This window comes from Eleginops maclovinus, chromosome 5 (assembly GCF_036324505.1).
Source record: "Eleginops maclovinus isolate JMC-PN-2008 ecotype Puerto Natales chromosome 5, JC_Emac_rtc_rv5, whole genome shotgun sequence".
In the NCBI taxonomy this organism is placed as follows: Eukaryota; Metazoa; Chordata; class Actinopteri; order Perciformes; family Eleginopidae; genus Eleginops; species Eleginops maclovinus.
Window position 1 is genome coordinate 1,625,670 of NC_086353.1, and position 11,869 is coordinate 1,637,538.

At 40.1% G+C, this 11,869-nt stretch overlaps 1 protein-coding gene across 1 annotated transcript; it reads left to right on the forward strand.

The window, feature by feature from the left end:
• The first annotated feature begins 1,811 nt into the window (after nucleotides 1-1,811).
• Nucleotides 1,812-11,378, forward strand: ptp4a1 (protein tyrosine phosphatase 4A1). Its single transcript, XM_063884360.1, has 6 exons — nucleotides 1,812-1,948; nucleotides 4,740-5,374; nucleotides 5,667-5,759; nucleotides 6,926-7,056; nucleotides 8,177-8,251; nucleotides 10,247-11,378. Exons 2-6 carry the CDS (start codon nucleotides 5,270-5,272, stop codon nucleotides 10,362-10,364), a joined length of 522 nt encoding a protein of 173 aa, XP_063740430.1. The 5' UTR covers nucleotides 1,812-1,948; nucleotides 4,740-5,269; the 3' UTR covers nucleotides 10,365-11,378.
• The last annotated feature ends 491 nt before the right edge of the window (nucleotides 11,379-11,869 follow it).

The window sequence follows — 11,869 nt, forward strand, 5'->3', positions numbered from 1 at the left end:
AATTCTTTAAGAGAACAGCATCAGCACAAGGTCTTAGTGGCTGTTCTGGAGCTTTCTCTCAAATGTTCCTCGAGTCCTTTTTAATCCCAAACTCTGAGATGATAAGAAGTTCCTTATAGGTGTAAAATACTCACTCTGCAGATGGTTTGTGTAATGCAGTCGGGTATAAAACAACATGTGTGTTACTTTTAATCTACAGTATATTGCTTGATATACATGATTTAACATTTTAACAAACTTCAGCCTCCAAACCAATCAAAGTCTAATCGACGCCTGGAAAACCGTTTTGATTATTAGGAAGTCAATCAATCAAATGTAGGTCATTATGCTTGATACTTGAATATGCTTTAAGAAAAAGAGAGCCTACATCACAGCTATCAATAGGGTGGGATTTACTTTGTTGGCAGCCTTAAAACAGAAGCCTCTGGTTGCTTATAAGAGGAAATAGGAACGGTATATTTCAAGCTGGGTTATGTAAATGTGTTGATTTTTTTCCATCCAAGATTTGTCGAAAAACAACCTTTAAATTACAGAATTAGTTTGAAAATTGGGCTTATTACATTCTACAAATATTGTACATATATATTTAAGAAGTATAAGGCAACCACAGGTTTTCTGTAAGGCCATATTCTGTTATACTTAAAAATCTGCTGAGGCCCGATTCAAAATGGACCACAGGCCACATTTCCCCCCCTGGGACATGTCCCTAATGTCCTTAATGTCCCTATACAAAATTGCAATAAATCAGTGGAATTTATTTCCCTTGAAATGTTTATGTCCTTGGCTAAATAACATGCCTCTACCAAAAAGTTTAGAAGTCAATACTCAAATGATCAAATTCTTACTCAGTAGCCTGCTTCACAGAGAAATTGTGGAACCTCTAATGAACGTTTATTAAATATATAAAGGAATTTAATTACATTTATAATATTAGCCCCAGTAAATGTTCATATATTTATTTTTAAACTGTTTATTTATAATTACCTTTATCATTAAATGACAGTCAAACCGTTTGGTAGCACATGCTGTTTGTTTCGTAACAACTTGGGTTTTTAGAAATGATTTCAGCATATATAAAAGGAAAGATATAAGTGTCATTCCAACCATAAGCAGTGATTGGATTTGGTTAATTATTAAAGAGTCCATTTTAATTACATAAGCTCATTTTTTTTAAAGATTCTGCACGTTTCTCTGCAGTCCAGGTGTGTTTCCAGGGGGTGAAAGTGCAGCGCGGCCTCAGCAGCACCAGCTGACCTGCAGCATGGAGAGATGTCTGGACAGAACACCTCACATTTTTCAGGGTGGGGCTTTAAAGGGCCAAGTCAAGCTGGAATTGATGCACTGCAGGAGAGACCGGAAGTTCTTTTGGGTTTGTCTTCAAAATAAATCTTAAGGTGTGTCTCCATCGAAACAACAACATTGCAAGAGGTTGCAGAGCTACAAAGAGTACAAGTAGGATTCAATGTTATCCCTGATTTTTCAGACCCTAAATGAAAATACTCAAGAAATACAAAAGCCCCTTCATATTCTACTTAATTACTGTTCTTGAGTAAATGTAATCACAGTCAGAATACCGTTATTAGTCCCACAGAGGGGAAATATACATGGTTAGAGCTAAAGTAAAGAGCCACAAATAGAAACATATTAACTAAGAGGCATGCAAAGAAATATTAAAACAACAAGATAATCGAAATAACCCAATTTACACAAATGCAGGTGGACTCGCGACAGGTTTAAGCGGCACTTTTTACCTTTTATTTTGAAAGTTCTGACAGGAAGTGGTGTTGCTCTCTCTCTGCCTGACGGTACTGTTGGATCAGGAGACTTCGGCTCCGCTCGGAGAAACAGCACCGGAGTGTATGGTGGAGAACCGTTTCATTTTTTTTACCTGTTTCTGAGGACCGGCTGTATGATTAAGCTACAATCTTCAATGAGTAAGCATATCCCAGTAAGTATCGTGCTCTGTTGTTCCTGCCATTTTGTTGTTATTCCAACGGTTTGTGTTCTTAAATCAGAACGTGATCTTTACCAGCTGGCCTTCACGTTTTTCGGTGAAATCAAGGCCTGATTTAGCACAAAACCCCGTGAAAACCCTTTCTTTCTCTGACTATTATCGTTTAATGTGTTCCTTAACTGTCATGTGAACTAGGTAAATGGGTATTTGCACGGTTATTTAAGCGGATTTAACGGTTTCCGTGATGTTCGTCATGGGTCGGAATCAAGCCGCCAGGAAGTGCGCCGGACGTTGAAGCCGATTTCCTGAGTGACGTAGTGGCCAAGTGGTGGTACTACAACTCAATTGACGTCATTTTGGCCCAAGAAGATTTTTTCCCATTGACTTACATTTAATAGATAAATAGTTTCTCATTTTGAGAATTATTTTGTTACATTGCGAAAGCATTAATTTCATATCATTAGGGTCTGAAATGTTCTGAATCCAGAGTTATGTTTGACTGAGACGAGAGCAGGAGATTTAAGCGAAGACTCAACTGAGCATGCTCTGTGGGCCTACATACGGGTACTTTCTGAGTCTACTCTCGCTCCATTGTTGGCTTCATGCGCCACTGAGAAACTCCCATAGGAATGAACGGTGTTCTCTTTATACATCCATGGTTGGGATGCGCAGCGCTGGACCCGGCTAGTCAGTCGGAAGTTTCTGTCGGCTAGAATCAACGCATTTCACCGTGAAATAAGTCCCAAATACAAATGACATTTTCTGTGTGATTTCCCACACCTATCACCTGTGTATTGCTGCAACAAGGCGTCGTGTTTCCACATTTTAAAGCTCTTTCTCCCGGCTCCTGACAGCGCCTATAGGCCTCTAACGTTAAAATGATGGCGCCCAGTCTATCCCCACACAAAGGACACTTTACAGCCTTAATGCAACATCATGTCAGCCCTTTAAATCACTACTTCAATGCTTTTCACCTCTTTTAGTCTTTTTATTCCACCTCTCTCTTTGTCACATACCCCCCTTTCCTTTTGTTCACCATGTAATGATTTTCTACCAAATGCTTGTTTTTCATAAAGGATTAACAAAGCACACTTGAACAGCTTAGTGTTTTTGCAGCATAAGCTGGAGAAAAACATGTATACTAAGTAGGCATTTAATCACATCCTGCTTAGTGGCGTAAAGGGCAGATACATTAGTAAATGGCAGTGAGTTTGTGATGATGATGATAACAAAGTGCACGTTAAAGCCCAGCTGAAGGCCTCATGGTGAGCTCAGCTCTCAGATATGACCTAGATGTCAGAAATGACACATCCTTCCTATTGTACACCAACATCCATTAGGTAAGATATTACATGGTGCTGCAGCTTATATAACACTCGTTTTTCATCTTCATCCGTCTCATAATTGGTTGTCGGCTCTTCTAAAAACAACCCATGTCAACCTGTTTCATATGCGAACTGCTCAATACATCAAAATGGAATGAATTTGCAATGTGGAGAAGTTTAATACTCAAATAGCAAGAAGCACAGAGTTTGTTTAAGGCTGAATATGTGATAAAATACCATTTTCAACTAATTATTATCGAGCTTCAGGGGTCCCTTCCTACAAGTCCTATTCTACAGACTTAACGAAACATTGGCTACATATCCTTTTAAGAAATCTCACCATAATCATTTGAGATATTTTTCAATAAAACTGATAATTATGATTCAAAAATGACCGGTCCCTCCAATATCCTGAATTATTTCGCAACTGCAATAGTGTTCAAAGAAATCACAACACAGTGTTCTTTCATAATCGTGCGGCTCTGATGGGAATAGGGCCTTACTTAACATTTTGCCAACAGTTGTGATTAGATGGTTTGACACCACACACACACACACTTCATTTGTGGTCGTGTTGTTGGGGCTGTGCTCGATAGCATGAGTTGCAGGAAACTCTTAAAGCCGCCTGAAGAAGCGTTCCACAAACACATTGTGTCGTGTGCGCATGGATGTCTGCTGTTGTCTCTCTGCTTGTCTTGAAATATTACTGTATGTTGCATTTCTGGAAATAATCACTTATTGTGAGGCTGCTGCGAAACGATTATTTGTGGTTATTTGTTTTTAATCTGTTTGCAGTTAATCCTTTGTTCTGTAAAATGTCAAGAACAAGTCTGTAGGATTAGGGATCGAAAAACCCTCAGAACTATTCAGCTGGTTCAAGAAAAGCAAACAAAGCTATCTGTTTCTAAAGCTGTAACGAGACACCTTTACTATTTCAGTCAATTGCACAAAATGATGAATCGGCAGATATATTTTGTCGACAAAGTACAGATCCAGTAGCCGTTTCTCAGGGTACAAATTCATAATGATCTTCATTGTTGTTGAATCTTCAGAAAGTTTTTTTAAGGTTAATTGTTTGCACGATAAAATGTTGGTCAGAAAATGGCAAAAAAAGTCAAACCCAGTATTACTAAGTCGTCTTAGATGTCTTAAAATGTCTTATTTTGTGAGTCCAAAACCCAAAGATGTTCAGTTTTAATATAATACGAGAAGTGAAGGGGGAATACCCGCAAACCATAGTTCACTTGCAAAGAAATTTCTCACAATTATTACACAGTGTGTACTTTCCCTCCGATGCACCTGTCTACGGAACTTGAGTGTGTGCATCCGCCTTCACAGGCAAGAGTTGATATGATACATCTCAGAGCTTCTCTGGCCTCTACAGAAGCCTTTTGTCCTTTGTCTAAATGTGTTTTTAAAGCGTCTCCGTCCTCCTTGTGTCCCCCTGTGTCCTGCAGCAGTTCTGTGGTGTTCTGGGTCACACATTTATGGAGTTTCTGAAGGGCAGTGGGGACTACTGCCAGGCTCAGCACGCTGCCTATGCAGACGAGTGAACTGCCAAACTCGCCATCGATCCGAAGCACTTGAGCCACAGGAGGGACCCCGGCAGGAAACTTGGCAGGACCGGGACGCCTCCCAGAACCAGCGAGAACTCGGCCTGGATGGGGTAACTCCACCCGCTGCACACTGCCCTCGTCGGCTTCCGCCTGGCCCGTATCAAGGTGGAACCAGCCTTGTTTTTTTTTCTTCCTTTTCTTTTGTTTTCAACTGAGACGGTTTTGAGTTCTGATTGTACGCCCTTTTTTTCGGCCAACTCTCTAAATTCGCCTCTCGCAGCCTTTTTTAATTTTGCCAACATCGAAGAAGACCGGAGGATCTCTGGGTTTCTAGAAGCTCGTTGGACCTTTTAGTTTGACATTCCCTCCGAGTTTAACTCCGTGTTTACATCAGTGTTTTTACTCTGTGGAAGGTTTTTTTTTTTTACGTCACAATGGCTCGAATGAACAGACCGGCCCCTGTGGAGATCACCTACAAAAACATGAGGTTCCTCATTACCCACAATCCCACCAACGCCACCCTGAACAAGTTCATCGAGGTGAGCCTCAGTCATTGGTTGAAAGTTAAAATTTGCTCAGCCAGATTCAAGAGGCAGTCACAAGACTAGATCACACATCTTTGGGATGTAACTTCATTGCAATAATGTGTTCTGAAATGTTTTACAACACGTACACAGCCTCTGAACATATTCAAGTTAACTGACTAATTAAGGACACATTTGAGTCTCTAAATGAAGTTTCACTCACATTGTGTTTAGATTAAATGGCGTATACTCGGGACATTTCCGTGAAAGAAAGCTTTCTAATAAATCCTGCATTGCATTTTTCCAGGAGCTGAAGAAATATGGAGTGACCACCGTCGTGAGAGTGTGTGAGGCCACCTATGACTCCACTCTGGTGGTGAAGGAGGGAATCCAGGTTCTGGTGAGTCCAAACCTCCATATCTGTCCAAATGTCAAACCCAACTTCGCCCAGCTCTGTGTGTACTCTCCCAACCTGCCTTGTCACTTTTATCCTTGTGTTTGACCCAATTTCCCTCCTCTTCTAATATTAAATGCCAAACAGAATAAATGCAATCATATATTTTAGCTCACAGCAGGGTCCTGTTGCAGACATGGTGACTTTATCCCCAGATTGTGTGAGGTTTTGTACCTGCCATGCCAAAAAACATGCTTCAAAAACAACAAGCAAACCAAGAAAGGACTGCTGAATGGTTACAAAGTGAAACAGTAGAGATAAAGCATCACAGAGGACTTCAGTGCACTTATCGTTAACACTATTGAGAGCTTTCTATCCACATGACAACCCGCCTCCGTTAAAAGTGAAGTAGGTATCAAGTAGTGGGTTGTTATACACTTATTATTTAGGTTACCTACACATCTATAAATCACTTTAGATCCGTGAGAAGAAAGGAAAATCCTCAACCCAATTTCCGAAATCCTAACTTCACCTCTTCAGAGCGTGTGTTTTGCTCCATGAACTGTTTTAAACCCAAATATATTTAATCCATAAGGATGTAAAAATAGAAAAAAGCAGCTGATTCTCAAATTTCAGAAGCTGGAAGCAACAGACGTTCTGCTTTTTAGTTTTATAACACATCACCAGGGCGGCTCCCTCTCGGTGGCCACTTGCTTTAGAGCATTTTGCCTTTTTTAAACACCTTTTTCCCCATGATTCTCACACGCACACCTCTGATTAACACGATGTGTACGAGATTATAATCGTCCTACCCTATTTCTTTCTTCAAGGAGAGAGTTATAAATGATCTTTTATTGAAACAGTGGTCAAAGAACGTCCTTTTTTTTGTCTTAAACTCATCTAACGACTCAAAAAGCGAGCGCCTTGTCTCTAACGTATCGTCCACGCGCTGATTTGATCAATAACCTAATTCAAACAACAACATCCTCAGGTGTAACCACTGAAAAAGCCCTCAAACTGTCCCCTGAAGACCCTGACAGACCGCCCTTCCCCCTACAGCAACATCTGAGCCCCCCCCCCACTCCCCGCAGCTGGCTCAGCCTCGCACTCCTTTTGTTTTGGTTTCCAAGAATCATGACGTAATTTGCTCCTCCTCTCTGTTCTCTAACCAGGATTGGCCGTTTGACGACGGAGCCCCCCCCTCCAACCAGATCGTGGACGATTGGCTGAACCTGCTGAAGCTGAAGTTCAGGGAGGAGCCGGGCTGCTGCGTGGCTGTGCACTGCGTGGCCGGCCTGGGGAGGTGAGGGATTAAAGTATTATGGTCTGATCATGCTGGATCGTATTTTACATCGGATTACTGTCGGGGGGGGGGGGGGGGGACTCTGACACTTCCTGCTGTACGTACAATCTGAGATGTATACACACTGTAGGTTTTATAGGTTATTTATCACCAATCTTTATGATTTTGAAGACATTTATCAATCAAAAATGTCCAAATATATTGTATTTAATGTGAGATTTTCAGAATAAATTCAGCTTGATCGTCCTCAGAGTATTAGTACAGTAACACATGAATGCAGATTTGTCAAACCAAAAAGAAGTGATTGTACATCTGATAGTTGGGCTGCAACTTATCAATTATCATTTTAATGAGCCGATTATTTTTAATTCATATTTAGGTCAATAAAATGTATATTCAAGTATCTCACAGTTTAGTTAATGTCTTTAAATGGATGGTTTTGTGAGTCCAAAACCACAAGTATGATCCCAAACAGAGACAGCATTTATTCCCCAGATATTTCAAAGACTTTTCATTTATCAAAATAGATGCTGATTACTTTTCTGTCGATGGACTAATCGATAAGTCAACCTATTGTTGCAGCTCTAACAGGTCGTGGAACTTGAATAATATTAAACCTGTGTTTTATTTCATCGTGAACCTCATATCTTTGTGGGGAGCAGATTAAATACATGATCTACTAACGGAACCAAGCACTAGACACAGCGCTTTCTACAGTTATAGGAAGCAAATACTTTCACACAAATATCAATTCTGTCTTAGTTTATGTTTATATAGATCAGATAAAGGCACTGAGTGAGTTTCATTTACGGTGGTTTGAGATGGAAACCAAAAACAATGTGAAGCAGCAGTCGAGTGGTTTCTCTCTTCTGTTGCCGTGCGGCACATCAAAAGTTTAGACAACCACCAAACACGTTCTGTTCCCTCGCGTGTGCTTTACACAGATTTGAGTCAGACCGTCTGAATTCTCTTACATACCTGCTTTGTTTTTTTAATACAGACATTAAATAGCCAATTAACCAAGTCATTATTTTTGAGCCGAACAGACGAGCTGTGAATCAACAGTGTTGAGTGTAAATCGAAGTTCTGATGGACTGACGTTGTTCCCCCTCCCCTGCAGAGCTCCCGTTCTGGTGGCGCTCGCTTTGATTGAATGCGGGATGAAATATGAAGATGCTGTCCAGTTCATTCGACAGTAAGTGACGCACAGGACCCTGAACACTGTTTGACTGAAATGCACGTTTTGGTTTTGATGGGGTTCATCCTCCCAGCACAGCTACAGTACTCTTATTGTACCGGTGATGTATACATTTTAATGATTGTTTTTGGCTCATCTGCTTTAAGAAGATTGTGCAGTATTGAGATACAGTGCTAGCCTGGAATCAAACCGACGACATCTCCCAAAAATCTCTTATGGTTTTACACAAACCCACTTTTCTTACATTTCTTTTGTACTGATTATTGTGATCAGGAAGAGTTCTGAGCCCTACACAACATTTCCTCTCACTGAATTATCATAGGGTAGGTGACTGAGAGAACATGTACCAACAACAGATCGATGGTTCAATTATTTATCAATTAAATGAATTCCAAAAATGTCCCAGTTTGGGATAAATAAAGTACTTCTGATTCTGAAAAGGTCAACCGAGCTTCTCGAAAATGTGCTCTTTATTTGGTAATAAACTGGAAACAAGGCAATGCATTTTGAGATGACATGTTACTTGTTAGCATACACTCAGCCACAGCCTCCTAAATGAAACAGTTCTTCTAACCAGAAGTGCAAGAAGCATCTCTGTGTCTTAAGGAACCTCTCAGTGCTCTCTGCTGGACACACTGTGTACTGGAGACCCCAACTGTGTTCCCGTTGGCCACCGGGTTTGATATTTTCCTGATTTCTGAGAGATGTATTCCTGTGAGAGACTGATGGTTTGAGAGTTTCATGAGGCAGGGACGATGAGTCATAAAGAAAGTGAGAGGAGTGTTTCATGCTTTTAAAGTGTGCGTCAGAGCTGTGCATATTTATAGGTCGCACGCGTTTGCTTTGAAATAATATTTTGGTTTTCAAAGCAACAATAATGCTGACATTCGGCTGTTTGTATATTCAGTCAGGATGTATATGATACTAAATCAATTTCTTTATACAACTTATGAGAGAAAATGAACTGAGGAATTTATAAAGCATTAAAGTGATCACATAGGATTAGTTTTGACAAATTCTGAAAATGAAATTCCTGAAAATGAGATCCTTCATTGAAATGTTTCTATTTACCTGAAAGTTTTCCAGCTCAGTGATTTGTAACCCTGCCCACAGCGGTCTTCATTTCATTCTCTAATGCAAGTAATCAAATCTCATTAGATAGAAATGTCGTCATATATTTCTTGTAATTATAATGTAGATAATAGCTTAAAAGGAAGATGACTTCTCTTCTTGGATCTTGCACGGTCAGTGTTCAGGATATTCTTGCTGTGATGCAGAAATATGAACACATAAAGAGAGGGGTGGTTTTGAAGTGTATTTAAGTAAAGGAGCAATACAAGAGGAAGAAACACTCTGTTACAAATCCTGCATTCAGTATCGTCCTGAAGTACAGCGTTAGTATCAAAATATCTGAAGTTAAAGTACAGTGGTTGAATAAATGTATTAGTTGTATGTATTTATTGAGTTCACAGAAACAGACGAACGAGACTTAACGATGTAACAGAAATGACCAAAACACCAAGGGTAAACAACATAATAATAAACTTTAGTGATTTCAAATAAAAATACAAAGAGGGAAAAGTGAACTAAACAAGATAAAAACAAAGGAAATTAAAAATAAAATAAACTAAAATAAATGGATTCAGAATAAATGAAAAACAAAATCACATAAAAGGAATTCTCAAAAAGTGAGTTTTTAAGTGACTTCAAGAGCCGTCAGAACTTGGGTTCAGGCTAAATATACTGAGTTACTTTGCACCGCTTCATTAAGATCAGTTTGGGTTAAATAACCCGATCTGCGCCCTGTGGATCAGAACCAGCTGCAGACGAGCTGAAACTCAGACAGCTGACTCAAAGCGACTCTAAATGACTCTGAAGCAGAACGCTGTGGCCGGTCTCGCCCTGACTGTGATTGGTTGTGATGGCTGAAGGTGTTTAGACTCAATGAGACCGGTCCTCTTTATCCTCTAATGTTCGTTTTTTTTCCTCCAGGAAGCGTCGGGGAGCGTTCAACAGCAAGCAGCTGTTCTACCTGGAGAAATATCGTCCAAAGATGCGCCTGCGCTTCAAAGATTCCAACGGCCATCGCAATAACTGCTGCATCCAGTAGAGCCAACCCCCCCCTCTCCTCTTTAATTCCACCTCGCTAGCTTATATCCTGGCAGGCTTGTTTTATTTTTTTTAGTCATTGTGTTGAAGTATTATTCTTGGGAAAAACCATGCGCGGTGAATTAACTGTCCCCCCTCCCCCCCTTCTCCGGGTTCAAAATATAGTGTCAAAAAAAAGCTAAACGAGTTGTGTGAACCGGGGGGGTCGTGTTTTCTCCTCATATGCCCGAAAAAAAAAGCTAATTATGAGGGGCAGCGCTGAGTCGTGTATCATTGTACGATGTTGGATTTTCTTTTCTGCAAACACAGCCCAAAGAGTTTTGATTGGCCGGCGCGTTTACATCGAATGTGCGCAAGTAAATAAAATTGACCAAATTAATTACCCCGTTTAAATTTCAAAGGGTTTAGAAAGAGGTATGCCTTCCTTCAAATCAGATGGGTTCATCCATAAATGCCTTACAATCGAAGTGGAACAAAGGCACTGGAGGTGGGGGTCGCCCCGCCGCCGGCATCTGGAAAGGTTTCATTTTTCTACTCGGAACAAAAAAAAAAGAAGAAATTGTTGCCTTTGTTTTGTGCAGGAAGTCTTACACTCACTTACGCCCTTTCAGTAACTATTTTTTAATATGAAATGCTTAACTGTTGCAATATTTGTCAATTGAAAGTCTAGGACCTTTTGGTTTCTCTATCAAACCTTCTGTTTACTAATTAACTGCCATGTCCAAAATGTGATATTATTTTTTTCTTTATATTTTCATTTAATTTTATTACTTTTTTTGCTTCAAACTGGACTTCCAACGTCTGCGATATTTTGTATGCCTTTTTATTTGATGTCCGTAACTTAAGACTTGGATACTTGATGATTTTATGTATTTGAAAATGTGTACTATTATTATTAGGTTGGCTATTTATACTATCAATGGATGTGTGATTTAGTACCGTGAGCGACAAAGTTGTACCTGTTCACCAACTTGTGAGAGTACATTAAATGATACACTGAAAAAAACCAACAGAAGACTTCATGGGGATTATTTTCAATTCTTATCCGATGTTATGGTTGCTTTTTTCAATACTCAAAATTCAATTCAAGATCCACTCAAAAACAATTGTCATAGCTTTCTACTGAATCTCACAATTAAATTAGGAGCATTTCAATCAGGAGAGACTCGTGTTTGAGTTGAACCGGGGTCTAGACACCGGTGGTGATGTTGAAGATCTGGATTTGATGAGGAGGTGTGATGAGGTCTTAGGGTTAGATCTCCTGGGTGCTGGAGTAGATCATAGACACCTGAAACCACAGCTGACTGCAGGAGAGAGGAGAACAACTGTACAGCTTGACTGCAGCACGATGATTGGCTGCTGGAGATTGAGGTGAAATGTGATTGGTTTAAAGAGAGCACCCATGATGAGCTGGTGAAAGCTGCTGGGGGGGTGAGTGAATGTTTGCCTGGTCTTCCTGAAGGAACTTCCGCTGAGCTTCAGTTGTGTTTACAGGATCATCAAGGT